At 43.1% G+C, this 22,929-nt stretch overlaps 1 protein-coding gene across 1 annotated transcript in view; it reads right to left on the bottom strand.

Moving 5' to 3' along the window:
* Positions 1–4,975: 4,975 nt before the first annotated feature.
* The window catches only part of FAF1 (Fas associated factor 1), a 431,446-nt gene continuing 413,492 nt past the window's right edge, over positions 4,976–22,929 (bottom strand). Inside the window, exon 19 of the mRNA XM_056122297.1 lies at positions 4,976–5,534. Within this exon, the coding sequence (XP_055978272.1) occupies positions 5,451–5,534 (84 nt within the window). The 3' untranslated portion in view covers positions 4,976–5,450. The remainder of the gene's footprint in view (positions 5,535–22,929) is intronic.

The raw sequence follows: 22,929 nt of genomic DNA, 5'->3' as shown, positions 1-22,929 counted from the left end.
AGATGACTGCATGTGCTTAATAAAAAGAGCTGGGAAATGGGTCATTTTGTAGAGCTCAGTCTTCTATAAAAAAATACTTTCTCCCTCTTAGCATCTGTCAGCATTTTAAAAGTTATTATTGCACTTATTCTTTGAAATGACCAGGTGTTCCTACTGTCTGTGAAAGCAGTCCTATCTTTTCATACACACTTGCAGGAGATTTGTAGTCAACAGTCTGGGCCCAAATCCTGCTCTTTTAGCCAAGGAGCTCCAATGACCATTTCACCTCTTCTTCAGAATAGGGTCTAGATCAACCAGCTTGGAGGGGTATGTGTGGTGGTGGTAATGTATGGAATGTTCCCAACACCTCCCAAGGCACTCCTCCTCCCCTTTCCCAGGATGCCCCAGGTTTGTCTTTATGGATTTGTCATGACACTGCAGGACTCTTTGACTTGCCTTGATGAACTATGTCTTTTCACACACAGGGCAACTTTTCATGGACTAATTATTAACTGTTTCAATTGCTTTATGTGTTAACTGTTACATTCTGGGGGTCTCTGGGCAGGCTCAGTGGTCAGTCCTGCTGGTGCCAGAGTTTGAACTAGGGTTAGTGGCCTGCCAGTTAAGAGTCTTAATCCCTCTACTATTTCTGGCTGTTAACTGCTAGTTCATTTCATCTCCACAACCTCATCTGGCTCTGCTATGATTTCCATCTCATGGCAGAAAAGCTGTGACTCAGGAAGGTGAATGTCCTAGTGCACAATGCTGGCACGTGAGCAGCGGGAACCCAGGCACTAAGGACCCTGAGTTTGTTCTTTCAACCATGCATTTCATCACCTCACAAAACCAAGAGCCACAGCGTGTAAATTAACTGAGGCTGGAGTGCAGGTCCCTCTTACTAATGTTTCCTTCCATAGCAACCTTTTGAAAGCAGAGAGCAGATGTTTGGCTAGTTGGGTTAATGGTCATCTTCCAAAGCAGATGACGAGGGAGAAGCACTAAAATGCAGAGCAAGGTTCAAAGCAAGAAAGACTATTTGCTGCTTCATGTCAACTTTGGGGCTTGATCTTTCTTCTGTTTTTAGGGTCCACACCCAGCTATATTCAGGCTTGCTCCTGGCTGTGCTCAGGAATCACTCCTGATAGGGCTTGGGGTACCATATGTGGAGCCTGAGAATTGACCATATGCAAGGCAAGCATTTTACCCACTGTATTATCTCTCTAGCTCAAGCTCTTTAAATAAGAACACGGTGCTCCTTCCAGAAAAGTGTTTAACTTCTTTGTGTACAATTGCATGATATTTCAAGATCCATTCTGGGACATGAAATTTTGAGATTCTACAGATTCTACAGAGATGCATATAGACATGAAAATCAGAGTACAAGGTTTGAGACCTGATGCCTCTGCTGACACTCAATATGATTTCAGCAGCCACCACCCGAGTCCATCCCAAAGGTGTGAGGAGAGTCTCTGCGCTATGCCCTGGCTGCAGGGGGCTGGTACAGATGTGGATGGTATGGCAGTGCATGGGAATGTTAGCTGGATGCTGACGTTCACTTCCTCATCGTAGGTCACACAGCCAGTCAGTGGCAGATCCAAGGGTTCAAAGTGGAAGACACTGAGGTCTCACTGTGTGTGACCTTCCTCCTTACAAGAACGTTTGTTTGTTTATTGTGAGGCCACACCCGGCAGTGTTCTGGGGGATACTAAGGCTATACAAAGCAGTGCTTGGGATCATACGGTTCCAGAGAATCAACCCAGGACTTTGCACATACATTGCATAAGCTCTACCACTAGATCCATATTCCTGGCCCTTATATTTCAGTTTTTTTTTTTTGACATTTTCGGCCACACCTGGAAGTACTCAGGAGCTACTCCTGGTTCAGTGCACTGGGGGTGTGGGGGTTTGATCCTGAAAATGCTTGAGAGAAGGGCTCCCACATACAAAGCATGTACATTAGCCCTTTGAGCTGTTTCTTCAGAACTTCCTCTCAGAATTTTAAAAGGGATCAAATGATGTAATGCATGTGAGGTCACATGCGTTAAGGTCACATAGAGCATATATGCAATGCCTCTCTGAATTACTCCTGGACTGAACTCATTCTAGCTGTCATCCGAGACTGAGCAGACAAGGAGCTGAGTGTGATGGGGAGGTGATCAATCACAAGTCTGGTGTTGGAGACGATGAAGAACCCATCCTACCTCCAGAATGGAAACTACCAGTGCTTTCAGAAAACTGGCTCGTGCTCAGCAATTTCTTTAAGATCCATTTCAGCTAACTCTGGTCAGCAGATGAGCTTTATAGAAGAGCAATTCTAATATAATTGAAACTTAAATTCTGTTGTTACAAAGTAAAATTTGTAATAGCCTAACTTCTCTTCTTCTACATTAATAAGATTCCAGGGCAAGAGACATAGTACAGTGGGTAGGGCACTTGCCTTGCATGTGGTCAACCTGGGTTTGATCCCCAGTATCACATACGGTCCCCCAAGCACTGCCAGTAGTGATCCTTGAATGCAGAGCCAGGAGTCAGGGCTGAGCACTGCCAGGTGTGCTATCCCTCTCTCCCAAATAGGGAAGATTCCACAAGGGATGTTCTCATACAAGTATCAGATTTTGGATGCTTATTTCTCTGTGACATAAAACCAGTGGTACAAGAGTATGTTGTTAACATCCCAAACCAGAACCTCCTGAGCTGCACCTGTGAGAATCAGTGTCAAGCGGGCAGTACTTCCTCAAACCTTTAGACATGTGCGCTAGATGCACAACCTTTCAAAACAGGAGCACTGGAACAGGCCCCCAGGAGCTTCACCACAGAAAGTGGGGCCCAAGACACTGAGCAGATCTTTGGATGGACTCACTGTGTTGGGGGGTTGGGATGGAGAGCCCAGGAAGTCTAAAGGCAGGAGGAAGAATAGCAGATACTGGAACCTGCTATTTCTGTGGTGATAGCAAACCGCTTGGGTTTTCCTGTAAGCTGCCTTAACCATATGAAGTCATGAATGCTGACATGTGAGAAGGAGCATGATGCCTGAAGGAGCATGAAGGAGCTGCTCTCACTGCCAGCTCTGAAGCTCAGTACACTAGAATGTCTCATGTGCACAGTGATGGTTCAGAGGCTTTTCCCAACAGGGAGTTGAATGGGCTACCACCTCATGGGACTGAGCAAAGAGACCCGCTTTCTAAGATAGATTAGGTTCAAAGAGGGTGTGTAAACATCAGACACGTTCAAGTAGCATTTAATAACTTTTATGAAATTGGTTTCAGAGTGAAGTCTGAATTTTTAGAATACAGAAGTGATACTAGAAGGGAACAACAGGATTTCAAACCCGAATTGGATGGGGCAAGTCAGACATGCAAGTAAACGCAGAGTTCCTTCCTTCACCCCACCAGCACCATTGCTGCTATTTGAGTTCAGCCTGAGTTCAGGGATGTAGCTTCTCCATGGCAGCTACAGAACAAAGTCTACTGGCAGGTAAAGAGTAGAGCTGGTGCTGAGAGTACGGCAACATTGGGAATGACTGTCATGTGGGGACATGGGGTGAGGAAAGTAGGAGTAGAAAGGAAGTGTTCAGAGTGAATTCCATATTGGGTCTGTTTTTCTTTCAGCTGCCCTGCAGAAGCAGAGTTGGAGGAGGCAGGTGTAGCACTGTCTTTTGTCTGTAGAAATCACATCTCCTTTAAGAGTGTTCAGGAAGGACCCTTGTTGAAGCATCAGAAAAAAGACACCATGGGTTTGCCTGGGTAATGCCAATTTTCAGGCTGAGCGAAAATGACCAGGCATGTCGCAGGCTTTGGAGAGTTCCTCAGCTCGGGCCGGGGAAAGAATCAAGCACACATTTACTTTTGGACAAGTATACCATGCCCAAAGTGAGGGTGGAGAGACAGGATGGCAGGTAAGGCACTTGCCTTGCAGTGGCCAATCCTGCTTTGATCTCCAGCACCGTGTACGGTTCCCCAAGGACCACCAGGATAATCCCCAAATCAAAACCAAAATGCCCAGGTCCGACCCCTTAGGTTAAAGACCATAGGTTACACAACAAAAGATATGGAGAAACATTTCAGGACTAAAGAGATCCCCAGGCCAGGAATGTGGCTCAATGGTAGAACACATATCCTGCAGGTGTGAGGCCCAGGACTGCATGCCCTTGAGCACCCCGAGAGTGGCCAGGCTAGCCCTTTAACTCTGCTGGGGAGGGGTCCCTCCCATTAACAACAAAAATGTGAAGAATGAACAGTGCTTCCATGAACTAAACTCCGAACCCCAAACCATGTATTAGTAAAAATCCACACTTACTAGATCAAAACCCAAATTATTCTATGTGGATTCAGGAACACATGCATTCTGAGCTGAGTGCTCACATTTATTCTTTTAAATATAGGAAGGAATCAAAATTGTCAGCCCTTTCATTTAAAACATAAGAAGAAGGAAACATGGACTCAGAGTCCAGGACGGGGTGGCTGATCAAATTTTTGCCATGAAGTGCTTCAAGCACCAAGTGACAAGATCACTTGCATGACAGGGAGGGAGTGAGAGAGGCAGGGTGGGGGAAGAGAGGGAGGAAGGGGGAGAGGGAGAGAGGGAAAGAGAGAGGGAGAGGAAGAGAGAGAGGGAGAGAGGGAGGGGAAGTGAGAGAGTGGGGAGAGAGGGAGAGGGGAGAGAGAGAGCGTGCGAAAGAAAGGGAGAGAGAGAGGAAGGGAGGGAGGGAGCACAGGAGAAGAGTGACCACACCCCGATATGCCAGCACTGCCCACATGCAGGCCTCAGCCAGGCCTCACCCGTTATGGGCCCAAAAAGTGCCTGCTTCGGTCTCACATTCACCCAGTGCTTGGAGACACCTGCTCTCTCTTCATTGCAATGGAACAGCAAACACCGCCTGGATGAAACCCGGACACCAAAAAACAGCAGCAGTCAAATTAGAGGCTGCGTCTATGTCTATGTCGCCTCAATCCTCATACAGCTTAGTAAAGAAGTCAGAAGGTAGCAATGACAATGATAGGCTTGTTCCTCCTTTTTATTCTCCATGCCAAAGAACCCTAACTGACTATCCCCTCCACCTCTTACGAGTGAGTGAAAATAAAAAGGCAGAGGTGCATGAACCCAGACTCAAAAGACATTGAGATGTGGTGACATGGACAGACAGAATTCTCCTAGACACCACAGGGAGAAGGTGGGTGGGAGAGGCTCAGCCCTGCTCTGGGCTCACTCAAACGGAGCAGTGCGGTGGTGGCTGAACGAGGGGGAAAGGAAGGAAAGAGTGGGCACAGGGTTGGGAACACATACTCGTGGAGGGGAAATTTTAAGTAGCTATGTTTATTATTACTTTTTTCCCCCAGAGCAATCTTGCAAGAGGCAAAAGTGTGACATCTGAACTCAGTGAGACGAGCGTGAAGGTGGGTTGGCCACGAGCCCTCCTCTTGACATAGGCCTCTGGCTTGTCAAGGAATGGCTGGTTCCACGCAGGGCCGTGTTTACTCTTTTGCTTCCAGGAAAAGGGTTTCTTGAGGGAACAACTTTACCTCCAATAACGATTTATTTGGGTCCAGCTGGGTTACCTAAAACGATAGAAAACATGTATTCAGACACTAGAAACAGATACCGTCTCCCCTGCATGGCATTCAGTTCCAGTCCATGCACGCTGATTCTGAGCCTACTATGGACTGGCACGAGCATTTCACATTTATTATATTATTTGAGCCTCAAAATAATCCAGTGAAGTAGGTGTTGTTATTCCCATTTTATAAGTGAGGAAACCAGGGCTCAGAGAGGTCAACTCTCATAGTTTAGTAGAGGAACTAGCATGTGACCTTGGGCTCCAGCTCGGAGATGGGGTCTCTTCCAGGGCAGGGGCCAGTCCCATGTCTCTCACTCAAGTCACCCTAGTCACACCCCTGAAGATTCTTGGAAGGGTGCCAGTTCCATGACTGCTGCAGCACTGAGCACCTCTGCTTGCTAACTCCTGAGAGCAGGGAGGTCTTTTCTGCACGGTGGGAGAAGAGCTATGCCTTGGGGCTGATCTCACCAAAATGAACCAGTGTAAGCAGCTGAAGGGCGACTGTGACCAGGGAGGTATGTCCTTGGCTGAGGAATGGCTCCTGCAGGCTCTCCTTTGAAAAGGGAGGTAGCAGGGCAAATATTTAGTTTGAAAAAACAAGCAAATGTCAAGTAACTGTGCATGTAAGAAGTTAAAAAATATTGTTATTTTACACTACAAAACATAGAGAAGCTAGACAAGATGTGGGCTCAGCAGGGATATATGCTAATCACAGAGAGACCCTAAGTTAGGTTTTTAGGCTTCTCAGGTTCGCGGTAGAAAGGGATGGAACACAGAGGTTTTCTATGGTTACTTAAATGTGCCAGGAATCAGATCCAGGGCCTCACATATGTGAGGCAGATGCTTTGCCACTGAGGTGCGCCACCCATGACTGTTGAGGTTTTCTGAATCCATGCATGAAAAACAAAACCTTCTTCTTCATCATCAAAGGGGTACATGAATTTTTAAAAAGTTGAGAAATACAGGTTAAGTAGAGAGGACAATGGACTTTGGTTCTACACATATACTGGTTTAGATGACAGTTGTATGGAGTATTAGCCCTGTGGACTGAGTTAGTATCAACCCTGAAAGACTTATGTGGGCATCAAATAAAATGAAGATAAAATTAAAAAACATATAATTAACATAGTTTCTGGTACAGAGCAGATATTCCACAATGGCTGTGAGTGAGAACAACTGCAAGGACAGCCTGATACGGAGTCTGCAATTTGCTCGCAGACACAGGGGATGAGAGCAGCACCTGAGGCAGGCAGTTTTATCTTCTGTTTGACGTGTCACATCTAACCTGTTTCCTGGCCAAGGGAGAGGAAGGCTCTGGGTGGATGTGGGGGATGGGAAGGGGAGTGCAGTGGGCAGACTGATGAGCTAAAGAAGGAACACTATCTTCCACTGTATCCAGCTGGAAACCTGGTATGCCCATGAGGGTCATTAAGACACATCCACCTCTACGATCCTCTGCTTAGAAGAACCTGGAGCAAAATCGCTCTACTGAGATCTCATGGGTGCTGGGCAGATGGGCAGGCAAGGGAGTGGGGAGGGCCCAGCCTGCTGTCTGCTTCCAATACACTGGGGGGCAAGCTGCTGGCAAATGTTTACCCACTTCCCAATTAGCGTACAATACTGCACTGGCTTCTGTCAACAAACAGAGCTATGCTGCCTCTGCTTCCGACCAGTTGGCATTTTCTGCCCAGCTGCTTCCGCTATTGTTCTTAATTAACATGCCAGTGCTCTTCCGGCATCTTCTACTTTGTTATTTGTAGTTTGTAAATATGATGCTTTCTGGGAGAAACCAAAACCACCACAGTGCCGTATCTGGGCATCCTGGCAGGAAGATGCTAAGCAGCTAAAGGGAAGGGAGGCTGGAGCCACAGGTCCACACTATCACAGCCTGAGCTGTCAGTAAGCAAGGTTAGAGGTTCAGAAGAAAACTCATTTTTTCTCCCTGCATGAGAAAACTGTCCAAGAAGAATGAAGTGAGCTGGAGAACTAGTACAGTGGGCAGAGTGCTTACAACCTGGGTGTGATCTCTGGCACTCCTTATGGTCCTCTGAGACCTCTGCCAAGAGTGATCCTTGAGCATAGAGCCAGAAGCAAGCCCTGATCATAACTAGGTGTGGCCCCCAAATCAAAACAAGTAAAAAGAGTTAAGTGATTTCCCCAGTCATTTTAAGTGGGGGAACTAGATAGAGAATGAGGGAGCTAAAATTCTTGATCACTTACTGTCTGCCACACACTCTCAGCTCTACTACTGAAAATGACCTTGAAGAAGGTACACAATCTGAGAGCCTCAGTGTTCCACCTGAAAGATGGAAGTGTTTGCAATTTCTCCTATATCGATTGCTGGGATGGTTAAACGCAATAAAGTTGGTGAACACCTTGGTACAGTGACCAGGCTATTCATTGCTCAGTTTCTGGTAGTCACGATAATGATAACCTGTCTTCAACAGGTTCTTGGAAACTGAGACTAAAGTAAAACCATGTATAATGAAATTAGTTCCTCAAATAATGTCCTGTTCATTACTGGCCAGGATTTAATTTTTCTCTCATCAACATTACAACAAAATAATGTTAAAAGAAACATTATTTAAATACCTGACGTAGTGAATGGAGCACTGTGTGAGTAGTGGCTGTGGCTGAGCTAACTTAAAACTAGAGCTCTTCCCCAGAAGCCTCTTGGAGCCCAGACCTGCATCAGGATGCTTGGTAGTAGTACTCCCTTCTCCCTAACATGACAAAGTCTGAACACCTGGAGATCTTTTCTATTGCATAGGTGAGTTTGGGGCACCCACACGAGCCATTTTTCCCCCCTGACGGTTATTTCACACAGCAATTTCTAAATTCCGTTCGACTTCCTTTCTCATTTGCCTGCACAGACAAAGACTGTTGGGGACCTAGAGGGAATGAAGAACACGGAGTTTCTTTCTGGGAGGATGGTAACCATAGTATCTTGCAGTGCTCTGGACCCCATTTCTGAAGGATGTGATTATCCCAGGAGAGAAGATCTCCTGATAGCAGGGACCTACAAACCATTCTCTGAGAAGCAGCTGCAGAATTGGAGGTGTCTCTCTGATGGCAGAGTGCTGACAAGTGGGGGTGGTACCACTCTACTGGGGTAGGTGGGAGCCATGTTCGCTCTCAATGAGTATCTAAAGAGTTGATCAATTGGACAAGAGCAGATGTGGATGTATTTGTTTTTCATTTTGGGTCACACCTGGCTATGATATGGGGTTACTCCTGGCTTTCAGGGAATCCTGCAGTGCTAAAGACTGAACCTGGGGTTCCCACATGAGAGCATGAGCCCGTCTGTTATCTTTCTAGCCTGCCAGATGTATTCTATGCAGCTCCAGTGGGTAAGAGCTGCGACTGGTGAAGTAAAATCATAAAGGACCAGAACTCAGCTGATCAGAAAGAACTTTTTAATAGAGCAGTAGTTGCTGGTGTAGATATTACGGATGCCTTTACCTTTATCTTCCTTTTTCTTCCTTCTGCTCTTTATTTTTCTCTTTAATAAACATCATAGTTGCACCTATCACTTTTTTTTTAAAATCCTTCCCTTGGATGTCATTCTGATGATTGGGGGTGACACACAAGCCTGATTCTGGTGAGTATTGAGTACTAGCATATTTGGTTGTGGTGTTTACTGAAGTCTGGACTTCTTTAGTTATGCTCACACATGTGCTCATACATGGGCTTATCAGAGGCTGCAATTCCTGGCATCAGCACTTACTTTAGTCTTCTTAGTTGCAGTAGCAACTACTACTGACTGGGTACCCACTACATAGCTGGAACCATGTTCTATACTTCAGTTAGTCCTCAAATCAACCAAGTGAATAGGTTTTATCATCATCATCATCATCATCATCATCATCACCATCATCATCACTTTCTACTGTCAGTAGAAAAATAAAACATGGCCAAGATAACACTACAGGTTATCTTGGCTAAAGTTGCAAGCAGTATAAGATTTCACATTCTAATGTGTCTGATTCTAAAGCACATGACAACCAGAGCTGCAGCGGGGAAATGAGGAATGAGCATACTTCCTACTACACTTACTACTACACTTCAGTATCCTCTGAAGCAGAAGCTTGTTTTAGGATAATGATAATGGTAGCTAACATCTACTGAGCATTTATTTTGTGCTAAGCATATTCCAATCACTTTACATTCATATAATAATTTAAATTTCATAATAACCCTCTGAGGATAGTTATCTGGATTAGGAGCAACTATTCTCATTTAATAGATGAAGAAACTGAATCATGGAACAGATTAAGCAACTAGTCCAGATCTTAAAGCTCTTAAGAACAGAGGTAGGACATGGAGCAAAGGCAATCTAGCCTTGGAATCCATGTTTCACTTCTATTCTGACAGAACTAAGTGATGCTAAAAGTTGGACACACACAGAAAAAAAATTTTGGATGAAATGACCCAGAGGGTATTTCTAACCAAGAAAATAAGACCTAGGATATAAGATCTTCACTTTAAGAATGGCAAAAGGTCAAAAGGTCAGGAAAAAAATCCTGAAATGTTTATAAAATACGAATACAAAAACCCAATCTGAGCTTGTGTTCTGCCATTTACTTGGGACTTTACTGAATTATTGACTCTCTATATCAACAGAGAAGCTACCCTTTGGGACTCTTTGAAGAGGGGGGTTGTATTTCCAGTTAAGAGGTATGGCCTCACTTTGTCTACGTTAGAAAAGGAAAGTCACTTTCTTGACGTTTTATTCATTATACTTAGGAAATGGGAATGGATCTACAATGTTCGTATTAAGTTAATATTTTAGCATTTTGTAACTGCTAAGAAAAAAATGTTTACATTAGCAAAAATAGGACTTGTTAGCTACCAAAGAGAGCTATTTGCCTTCAGATCAATTTTCTCTGCAGTATGAACTTTCATACACATCTGATTTCTATTATTTTTCTGGATGTAAATTCCTTTTCTAAAGTATAACATCAATATAGAGAGAAATGTAAATCAATGTAAATGTAAATCAGGTTCTCAGTATAGGTGACAGTGAGTGAGTTCTAGAGATGAGGAGGGGAAAGCTTTCTCATGGCCAAACCTCATTTCACAAACAGGCAGCTTTGAGGCTTAGGGAGGTCAAGTGACTTGACCCAGCTTATACGGTTGATGAAGGGCAGAGGTATATTCTGCCTTTGGACTTTCAGCATTCCACACCCCCCAACCCCCCAAAAATAAAAACCACTTGAATAGAGCCTCTATGGAAGCAATATGGAGATCTTTCCAAAAAAAAAAAAAAAGTACAGAACTCCCATATGAACCAATGATACCAGAAGACAGTGTTGGAAGCGGCCCACAGTAAGAACAGCACCAGATCATGGACCTGTGGTTGAAAACCACTGGTGTAGGCATATTACAATTTATTTATCCATTTACCTTGGATCCTTCCAAGTACTGGTGTTAAGGCATAAAGGTAAAATAAAGGTTTTATGTGAATGTAAGTTTTGGTATTTCTAAAAGAATACCAAGGAATACTAGTTTTATAAGTTACTGTCACTGTCCTCCCGTTGTTCATCGATTTGTTCTAGCAGACCCAGTAACGTCTCCATTGTGAGACTTTGTTGTTACTGTGTTTGGCATATCGAATACGTCATGGGTAGCTTGCTAGGCTTTGCCGTGCTGGCGAGATACTCTCAGTAGCTTGCCGGGCTCTCCGAGAGGGGTGGAGGAATCGAACCGGCTCCACTGGGGTGACTGCACGCAAGGCAAATGCCCTACCGCTGTGCTATCGCTCCAGCCCTGTTTTATAAGAAACTTCCAAATTGTTTTCCAACGTAGTTGTGCCATTTTGTACTCCCACAATAAGAGTTCCTATCTGCTCCTCATACTCATCGTATTTGGTGTAAGACAGCCTTCTGAATTTTGAGTAGGTATGTAGTGGTTTCCAGAACTTACTACTGTGTGGCATCACACAGTAAAGCTGACTACATCTGTTTGCACTGACTTTGAATTTGGGAAGAAAATTAAATATTGTTGTTCTGCTCAGAGTAACTAATTCACTTAGAAAAATATCCATATTAAGCATCATGTTTAAAAATAGTTACTACTACCAAACAAGTTACTATTTGTCATTTTATAAACAGTAGGCATGATACTAGTTGTTCTATATACTATCTATTGTTCACAACAATTCTATAAACACTCCTATTATTTCTACCCATAGATGAAATCTGAGGTAAAAAATGATTAGAGGACTTTCCCTGGCTTCGAGAGCTAGGATAGCCTTCACTGCCTCTTACCCACAGGTCTTACTTCTAAACAGAGAATAGTTATATGACTAACTTGATTTTTCCTAAGCATAAAGCAAGCAAACACTGTGGAGTGATGTCATTGCTCAAGTCCTTGTTTTGTGTCAGCTTTGTTGTTCCCAAGGAGCAGAAGCTATCTTTTGTTATTGCCAACTTGGTCCTAACATCTAATTGTCCATTTTTGTTAAACACCTTTTGACAAACTGGGAATCCCTAAACAGGGAAATCACCTTCACAGAATATTAGAGGGAGAATTTAAGGGTGGATGTGCTGGTCATGAGCTAATCAGGGTGTGAAAAACTTTGGTAACTGCAATCTTTTACAGAACTCTTTTGAACAAAAGAGAGGGCTATCTATCCTATCTGGAGTGATAGCACAGTGGGTAGGGCGTTCGCCTTACAAGCGGCCAACATGGCCCACCTGAGTTCGATTCCTCCGCCCCTCTCGGAGAGCCCGGCAAGCTACCGAGAGTATTCGATATGCCAGGCACAGTAACAACAAAGTCTCCAATGGAGACGTTACTGGGCCCGCTCGAGCAAATCGACGATCAACGGGAGGGCCTTTACCTTTACCTTTTACCTTTTATCTATCCTATCTATCCTTTATCATCATCAACAACAACCAGCTGCAGTTACTTGAAATTTGTCTACATTGGCTGCAAATAATAAAGTAACCCTAAAACAAACTCCAATGGAAAGGGCCTATGGTGGGAATACTCTAGGATTTATTTCCATTCCAGCTTCCTATAGCTTCTGGACCAATTCCTCTTGCTGGAGCACAGGGAAAAGTAGTGGCACTGGGTAGAGGGTTTCCAGAAACAGTAATAGAATCTCCTCTCCCCCGCCCCCCCCCCCCCGCCCATTATTAAATTGCAGAAGAACGGGTTGCTAGAGAATGAGGCTAGGTGGGCTTCTATGGCTACAAAACGTAAGGTATCTACAGAGTATTTTCTTTCCTTGGCTTTTTCAAGAAAAAGGAATAATAAAAGAAAAGTTAATGGAAGAAGAAAGGGAGAGAGAAGACACAGGTGAAAATGGGAAAAAATTTGTAACTTTCTTTGTTTTTGTTTTGGGTCCACACCTGGTGATGGTGCCTGGCAGTGCTCGTGGAACCATATGGGATGCCGGAAATCGAACCCAGGTTGGCCATGTGCAAGGCAAGGTTTTCACCCTCTGTATTATCTTTCTGCCCATCCCTTGAAATAGTATCTTGTAGGCTGCTATATTCATTCTTTATTTTATCAAGTAATAATGATGTAACAATAAACACTTATTGGGAGCTTACAAGGTGCTAACTGTGCTAAGTGCTTTTTAAGCACTACACAACCCTGTGAAGGAGATGAAAAATTTTTTTTTTTAAAAATGGGGAGGCTATGAAGTGGCTCAGTTGTAAAACATACACTTTGCATGTGTGAGGACTGGGCTCAATCATGGCATCACAATCACTAACAACGATGAATAAAGCCCGAGGGCATGGCACAGTGGCAACGCACCTGCCCTCCATGGTAAAGGCCATGATTCTGCAATTAAGTGTGCAATCTTTGGTGCACCATAACCAAGTGTGTATGCAGCCCCCAGCAAGCCCATAACTAAAGTGTGTAATTCCTGGTGCCAGTCACTAGAGTAACAACAAAGAGGAGGGGAGGGGGAAAATTTATATATGTGTTTGTGTATGTGTTCATAGAGATTATATCATTTGCCTAAGATGTCACAGGAAGGAAATGGGACAGCAAGAATTTAAAAAACAGGTTTGGGGCTGGAGAGATACTATAGTAGGTAAGGTACTTTCCCTACATGCGTCCAGCTGTGTTCAATCCCTGACACCCCTTAAGGTCCCCAGAGCACCACAAGGAATGATCCCTGAGTGCAGAGCTAGGAATAAGTCCTGAGTACTGGCAGGTATGGCTAAAAAAACAAACAAACAAACAAACAAAAGACAGGTTTGGTCTAAAGTCTATACTCTTAGCTAAGCCATATTAGACAATTCTGTTATTACAGTTACTCACTGGACTATTTATTCAATGTCTTGGAGACTGTCTCACTCATGTAATAGAAGCATGTATTTCTCTGTAAAATATATTATCTCAGGCATTTGGATAAATTCACCCATTTAGTCTCTGAGTTTCCTCAGACCAAGCAATTTGTTAAGAGTTAGAGGGCATTGTAAAGGTCACTTTGTATCAGATAGACAGAAAAATCCAGTGAGTGTAAAGAACTTACCCAAAGTTATTTGGTACTCACAGCAGATCTGGGCCCAAAGGGATTCTTCACTCCTACTGTACACTTTTAGAGGAGTTGCTAAATGAAGCCTCAACCCTCAAGAGTTACTAATGTCAAATTGCCCTCAAACTTGGGGCACTATTACCTAAACACTAAGCAAAAGCTGTGGTCCTCTGGCATTCCTGATGGTGGTTGGTTCCTACTAAATAACAATGTTAGGTCCAGAAAGGCTCAACTGTCTTATTAGGTTTGGTTTAAACTTCTGGAAACTTTTCTCCCTGGGTTCAGAGTGTAGGGAGTGGGGTGCTAGAGAAGCTACTTAGGCAAAGTGGCTGGGGAGAAGTAAGCATTTTGAATGCATTTGAATACTCCAGCAGGGCCATGAGAGCTACTGCGTGCGTAACTCTGCACGCAAACACTACTCAAGAGCTGGAGCTTTGAACAGGAGTTAAAAGAGTTGAGTCCCTGGTGATATACAAAAGACTTGCCGGTGTGATTTATTCTGATGTATTTACTTATCCAATTACCAAAACAGCAGGAGATCATTAAATTTCCTAGTTACCAGATGCAGCACGTTCAATATCTTAAATGTTACCAAGGCTCTCTCTGAGCTATTTTGATATTACATTTCATCTGCCCCAATGCTTATGAAACGGAATGGCAAGAATCATGAACAGAGCAGGTGTTTTCTTTGAAGGTTGGTCCAGTAGATGCCTGTACAATACCAAGCTTATACCAAACTCTTGGATTTAAGGAATCATACTACAATGAGGAACACAAGAGGGAAGATGCTAAGGAAGCTGGAATCCAAGGTGGTTGGTGATGGCATTTCACCATACGGACTATTTTACAAACTCCTTTCCTCAGTTTGGTCCTCACATACACAGAGGTCAGGGCTGAGAGAAAAGGAGAAAAGAAGAGAACAAGGGCCCTGTGGGAGACTGCAAATCTGCCTCCCCACCAGAGCCTACTGCTTCTGACTACACCCACGGGATCTTGGACAAGTAACTTTTCTTTCTCAGTGTCTGTGCCCGTTAAACAGGATGTTGATATCTGATGTCCTGCAATCTGAATCACTAGAGCTAGTCTTCCATTTTACGAAAAAAAAAAAAAAAAAAAAAACCCAAACATATCTGAATTTTCCAGCATCTAGCAAGAACCAAACAGATCCTGTTAATCAAAGCTTGCTGAGTGTCAAATCAGAAAGTGCGTACCACAGAACACCAAAAAATACAGAGTAAGCATTTCTTAACAACAATCTAAGAGTTAAGTGGCAAAACAGATGAGTATTCTACTTTTCTTTAGGAAAAAAATTAAATAAATGAAATCTAGACCTAAACTTTTGTAGTGACTTGACCCTAAGATTCTTTATACTCTAATCTCTAAATACTATGCCACATCAACCATGCACGTTATCCAATTAAGAGCAGACTGCTATTTCCCAAAGATCGCTTATGCCTTTTGTCTGTGAACCTTTGCTTACACTGTTTCCTCTATTGGACTATGCTTCCTCCATAATTCCACCTGTTGGAAACAAATATACTTCAAGGCTCATCTCAGGAATTATTTCTTCCATGGGACTAGAACTAAGTCATAGAGTCTAAATTAGTCTCTTTCTGTGTTCCTGAAAACAGTTAATTATAAGCGGCATCTTTTGCTGCTCACTGGATCATGGGCTCCTGGAACACATGGGCACGCATGTCCACTGTGTGTCTCTCCCACATGTGCTTATGCACTGGTCTGCATGCAGTAACTTCATATTTCTTTTTTTGTGGCTTTTGGGGTCACACCCGGTGCTCAAGGAACCATATGGGATTCTGGAGATCGAACCCAGGTCGGCCGAGTGCAAGGCAAATGCCCTACCTGCTATACTATTGCTCTAGCCCCCTACTCCACATTTCTGAACTAATACCTTCATCTACTCAAAGTAGCTTCCAGAGTCAGTATTTAAATTCAAATGTAGACACTGGCAATGCCAACCTTGTCCTCTGCCAGAGTGGGCAACTGGTTTCTACGGAACCTATCTGAAAGAATCAGCAAAACTGGTGGAGCCCTGGGTTTGAGCCCTGCACCACATTCCCCACTCCCTCTGCCTAGCACCCCTGGGAGAGGCTCCAGACCTCCTCACTCAGTGCTGCTGGGAGTGGTTCCTCAAATCATAAAAGAACAAAAAACTCCAAATATAAAGGATCAGCTAGAGTCTATATCAAACCTATTTGTTATGCCTCTCAGTTTTATGCTTTTGACAACTGTTTATGCACCTGCCTTTCCCAAAAGGTTGATTCTGCAGGCAAGTCTCACTGCACATCTATTCCCAGGGCCTAGAATACTGCTGGAAAGTGTGTAAATTTAATAAATGTTTGCTGACAGAATGACCTACTGAAGGAGTGTGGGGAAGTTCTTCACTTCTCCAGAGAGCCTCCACCATTCAAAGAGGAGTCAAGAGGGACTGTATCCCCAGACCCCAGACATTAGCATGTACTGCCAGGAGGAGATTACCCCAGAAGTACCCCAACTCTGGCCTGGCTTTAGTTAGCTGTGTGGCACAGAATAACACGGGTACTGTCAGTAGATTTGCATCAGTTGCCGTTCCCCCTGCCTATTTAAACTGCTGCTGGAACGGACAAATTGGAAGAACTTAAAAAAAACCACAATACTCTAAATACAGAAAACTGTTCTGAATTATTAAGCAACATTTTCAATGCATCTGGATAACCTTAAGTGACTTAACTGCCACCTGATCCTAAGCTCTGGCTCAGATAAATAAATGTGAAATATCGTTAAATCCTCAGCTTATAGGCGCCCCCAGCTACAGTAAATAAAAAGCTTAAGTCTTCATAAACTGTCTGGATAAAGACATTTTCACATGAAAAGAAGAGTGGAAGGAGCAATTGTAAGTGAAGGCAGTAGGATGAGGGAATCCAATAGTCTGTGCTGGTTTTCAGGACAGATCCGTCAATGGGGTAGGTATCATCTATGTCCATGTCACTGAATCATAAAATCATACTATCAGAGCTGAAAGAAATGAAGAACTTGTTTTACGGTCTTCTAATTTCAGATGAGAAAAATAAGACCCAGAGAAGCGATATATCTCCCTCAAAGCTACAAGAAATGGCTAGAAGAATAAAAATTCTGTCCCTGTATGACTAACTTTTAGCAGTGTCCCTCCTACTATATCACACTCTTCTGGAATGTCCTGCTGCAGAAGGCCAAATGACAGACAGGTAGACAAATAACTGGCTGTTAAAAAACACCAGAAGTTCTAACCACTGATGGCTTCTGGTTCTTCAGCTTATAGGTGCCTTCAGCTACAGTAAGTACAAAGCTTACGTATCCTTAAACTGTCCTAGAGACATTCTCACAAAAAAAAAAGTAGTGAAAAGACAAGATAAAAAATAAAGGCATAAGGATGAAGGAATTCCAGGGAATCTGTGCATTCAACTTCAGAGTTCTACTTGCACGCCAGGGAGTGGGGTGTGGGGTGAAAGGAGAGACAGAGAAGGCATACATGAGGATGAATGTTACTAAAAAAGTGGCCCCTCCCTTCCCTACCTCAAGTCAGGAGGATGCTGCATGTGTTTCTGTCAGAGTGAAAACATGAAAACCCAAACCAAACAATAAAAATGGGTGTGTGAATAGGAATACACATTTATTTTTTATTTTAGGGGGGTTATCCAACTCCACCTGGCAATTCTCTGGGGCTACTGGTTTTGCGCTCAGGGGTCACTCCTGGTCATGGATGGGGACCATATTGAACTGCCAGCACTGAACTGGGGAGAGTTGCATTCAAGGGAGCACCTTAACCTCTGTAATAGCTCTCTGGCCCTGTTATCATCTCATTGATATACCAAGCAGGTATATTCTGAGTGTTTATTAAGATTGCTAGAAAATAACAGTGAACAAGGAACTGTCTCTCGCTTTAAGTAGAGTATAAGGCTAGATGTAGACAAGAAATTGGTCCAACATGAAAAAATGGTCAGCATCACTGATTATCAGATAAATGCAAATTAAAACAAAAATGAGATATCATCTCACGTAGGTGAGAACAGCCTTATATCAATCAGTACCAGAAAAAAACTAATATTGATGAGGATATGGAGAAAAAGAAATGCTCATTCACTGTTAGTGGGGCTGTTAACTGGTTTAGCCTCTATGGATAATGGGATGGAAATTTTTCAAAAAGTTAAAAACAGAACTACCATATGATGCAGCAATTCCACTTCTACCTACCTATCTAAAGGGTACAAAAACACTAAATCAAAAAAATATATGTATACCTATGTTCAGTCAGTGCTATTTATAATAACTAAGATTCAGAAACAGCACTGGTGTGCAACTACTGATGTGTGGATAAAATGTGGTACACAGACACAACAACTACTATCTACTCAGGTACAAGAAAAGATGAATCTTGCCTTTAGCTATACTATGTATGGGATTGGAGGGTGTGAAAGTACTAGATGATCTGACTCAGTGTAAATAAAAAAACAAAATAAGTGAAAAGACAATATCAAGTGGAAACAAATCCTTAGGCTCTGATGACAAAACTGAGGTTACTAGGTGTGTGAGGGGGATAAGCAGAAGGAAAGGTGGTATGGAAGGAATATTGGAATATCACTTTGGTGATAGTAGTATTGTAAAACCGTATTCTTAAAACAAATATGTACACTTCTATAAAAACCCAAAACCATACCCAAACCTTTCCTTAGGGAGTTGTCTTCTAAAAAAGAAAAAAAAACATAGAAGAAACTGGTCCACTGCAATTTGGAAAAGGACGTGGTTACGCTAGGAAAGAGGACAGTGAGCAGGCACGAGAACTTATGTACCCAACTCAGTCCTCTGTCAACTGGCTCTACACTTCTCTCTTCCTACTCTTAATCTAATATACCCAAATTTCCTTAATCAAATGAACTATTTTACTGACTTATGCTTTCATATGCAATAAATCAGTATTAGATGCTTACTAGGGCCAGGCATGACACCAGGGAACACTCAGATGAATTAGACATAATTCCAATTAATTTTCGATTTGATGTGTACAATTCTTTTTGTGTTTAAAAAAAGATTTATTTCACACCTTCGTTTTGTGACTAAATTTGGGGTTTTTGGTGTCTTGTTTGCCTAGGTATTAAATTTCTTTCCTTCTCTGTATCGTGGTGTTTTCATCTATAAAATAAGGATCCTGGGGCTGAGGATACTGCTCAAAGAGCTGGAGCATGTGCTTTGAATGTGGAGACCCCTAGATTTGACCCCTGGCACCCCACGGTCCTGAAAGTAATACCAGGAGTAACCCTCGAGCACTGAGCTTTGTGAAAAGCAAAACAAAATGCTTTTCTAGTTCTCAGAATCTAAAAATTCAAGGCCTATTTTACATAAAGTCAACTAAAGGAAGGAAAGAGAAATAAATCTGGAAATGTAAAAAAAAAAAATCTTCACATGTGGGATTCAACACAGAAAATAATCCTGAAGTGTTGAGGTCCTAGTTGTAGATGAAGAGCACGGTATGGTCAGGGTGACGTTGGCTAGAGCTGAAACTGGCTCTGGCAAAGCAGTAAGGCCCAGGGGGATTTGGCATGTTGATGCATGTGCTAATGCACCCTGGAACTCCAGCACTGGCTTTGAAAATTACAAGGAGTGCCTAGAAAAGGTTAATCTGTGCATATACACGTTTGCAGTTGTTTGTATTTACAATGGGGTTATTATACAGACTTTAAGTGAGCAAAGCGTGTCTGCAGAAGCACCCGGAATACTGAGCACAGAACTAATGATTTTTTATTTATGGTTGGATGGAATCAGATTATATTGTATATACAGCCTTCAAATTTTTATTTGATTTCTGATATAGTGATTATGAATGACAGTGTGTTATAAACATCTTATAAAATTAAATTCTTGGTAAGGCAAGCAATTTTGGAAAGATTTGTGCACATCAATATACCAATACCATGACTACTAATGGTCATTTCAGTTTATGTATCTTAACATTCATTGTTCAATAATGAGAAATTTATGATCTCTAAGCTCCTGTGTCCTCATCTATAACACGGGGTTATAGTTATCTTCATATAATACATTCAGTTGTGCATATAGTAAGTACAAATGTCCTTTTTTTGGTTTGGAGGGGGCATATCCAGCAGTGCTCTGGGGTTACCTTTGGTGCAATGCTTAGGGGCCATACCAAGTGGTGCTTGGGCGACCATATGGGATCAGAGATCTAATCTGGGGCTTCCACATGCAAAGCTTATGCTCCAGACCTTTGCAGTATCTCCCTAGCTTGAAAGCATGAGTGTTTTTATTCACTGTCATCACTCTCTAAGGCTCCAAGTCCTTTGTAAGAGAGTTAGAAAGGAGTAAAAGCAGATTTTATTAAGGCTCTATATTCTACAGAGCTTCCAGGAATTGGCTGTAAATCACCTCAATTTCCTGCGTATGTATTTCCTTCCATCTAGTCAGGGGCATACAATGATGGGTTTTCTTATATAATACCACTGGCTCTCTTTAAAGTTTAGCAGGTCCCTTTCTTCTCTTTGCCACCAACTTTGTGATAATAGTTTAGTGTATACTGAACATTCACAATGTGCTTGTATTTTATTTACAGTATTGCTTAATTTAATTTTTGCAATAGCCCCGTAAAATAAATACTACCATTATACTTATTTTATAGATGAGGAAACTAAACAACATAGAAACTAAGTCGTTTGCCTAAGATCAAAGAGGGAGGAAATGGAAGAGTTAAGATTCAGTCTGAGATTCCAGATCCAAATCTTTTAACCATCATCTGTACTATCATTCCATTAGTAATCTCCATCAAAACTGCTCCAGTTACTGTTGGGGCATTTATAGTTGCTGAGCTGGTTTTGGGGTTTTAATCCTTTTATCTTCCATTGGAAAGTGCAACATAGACTTTCTTGTGGCATTTCAGACTCAACAAATTCTAAAATGAACCCACCACTTCATCTGTCATCTGCACACTTTAACTATCATCTACTAATTTAGGCTGGGTACCTCTAAGTCAATCCTTCCTACTCTCTACATCCCTGAAGCTAGGCAATCACCAAATTCTGTTGAGTAATTCTTTCTTTGAATTTTGAATTTCCTTTGACCCCTTCATTGTCATCTTAGTTCAGACTCCTACAGTCTGCTGTCTACTACATTAATCCTATCTGGTTTTCCTTCTCCAGATGCTCCCTAGTTTAATTTAAAAAAATCAACAGATTTGAGACAAAATGAAGAACTACAGAACCAAAAGTTGAATAGGGAGCTTTTGGGCAGGTACTTTCTAGCTATGGAAAGAGAGAGAAATCTCAGGATGTAAAAGAATTTTTAGGTGTAGGATTCAGCTGCAGTAGTGGCCGCATGATTTTGGAAAGTAAACCTAAAGTTTTGAGGTCCTAGTTGTGGGTGAAGAGCACTGTGTGGGCAGGGTGAAGAGCATCTGGCAGCTCTAAGACCTGGCATCTTAGGGGGTATGGTGCTGCCAGCAGGTCAATCTATACCTGTGAGGCGAGTACATCAGCAGCCTGGTGGCGCCTTCAGACTTCCAGATACCCCCAAATTGCTGCTGTGCCTTTGGCCAGACCCCAAAAACTTGGGGCAAAGTTTACCAAGAAAGTAAAAGGCCAAAAGTTAGGTATGTGGGAGACACACCCACAAACCACCTCCAGCTCAGCTATATAATTGAAGGCATGGCCTCTCTGGTTCCTGATCGAACTGCTTAACGGCCATGATTCCAGAGACTCAGAAACAAATCTCGGAACCCAAAGGCTTTTGGCAGAAATGCATCCGGTCCCTGCAGTAGGTTACTGGCGCCGGGCCAACCCAGGTGGGAACAGGTTTCGTGCCTTGGCCTGTTCCCCATGGCAGCTTGGTGGCCGTCATCCTCCAGAGGCTACTGGACAGTCAGGTTTGGGCCCACAGTGACAAGACACGTGGGGCCTCACGGGATGGGGGTGGAGCTGGCCCTTTCCATCCTGTCCCAATGAGACCCCGAGTTGCTACCCACGAATGGCCTCTCTGGCTCCCGTCAAGCTGATTAATGGCCATGATCCCAGAGACTCAGAAACAAATCTTAAAACCCAGTGGCTTTTGGCAGAAATGCATTAGGACTCCCAGGCCAACCCAGGGGGGAAAGGGTGCTGTCCCTCTGTCTGCTCCCCCAGGTGGTTTGGTGGCCGCCATCTTCCAGAGGCCACTGGACAGTCAGGTTTGCGCCGACAGTGACGAGACGCACGGGGCCTCACAGGATGGGGGTGGAGCCGGCCCTTTCCTCCCCACCCCAACGAGATCCCGGGTTGCTGCCCATGAATGGCCTTTCTGGCTCCTGATCAAGCTGCTTAACGGCCATGATCCCAGAGTCTCGGGAACAAATCTTGGAACCCAGCAGGTTTTGGCAGAAATCCCTCCAGATATAATTGTTAAAACTTTGGAATTCCAAAATCATGCGGCCACTACTGCAGCCACATGAACCATGTTATTCATAACCAGCAATGGGAAAACAAATTGTCTAGTGTTGCCTTTTCAGCAGATCTGAGTGTTGGGGTAAAATCCCAAATAATAATGGTGGGTCTGGGTGTCAAAATCAAAGTAGAGAGAGAGTAATGTGGAAATCATCTGCCCCACAGGTAGGGGGAGAGTGTGGGTTTGTGGTATACTGGGGTTTTTGGTGGTGGAGAATGGGCACTGGTGAAAGTACGGGTTTCATTGTATGACCGAGACTTAAACCTTAATGCTTTCAAACTGCTCTCATGGTGATTCAATAAATAAAATTATAAAAAATGAAAAAAAAAGTAAGGTGGAGTTGATGCCCAATTCAATCAGCTAAGCTAGTGGCTGAATAAATAGCAGTACTCCTACATTAAAAAAAAACTTGGCATCTTTAAATAAGAGTTTACCCTACACT

The sequence above is a fragment of the Sorex fumeus genome, unplaced genomic scaffold, assembly GCF_029834395.1.
Source record: "Sorex fumeus unplaced genomic scaffold, SorFum_2.1 ptg000045l, whole genome shotgun sequence".
NCBI classification, from domain to species: Eukaryota; Metazoa; Chordata; class Mammalia; order Eulipotyphla; family Soricidae; genus Sorex; species Sorex fumeus.
The sequence above is the reverse complement of the archived record's forward strand: the minus strand, read 5'-3'. Positions and strand labels throughout refer to the sequence as shown.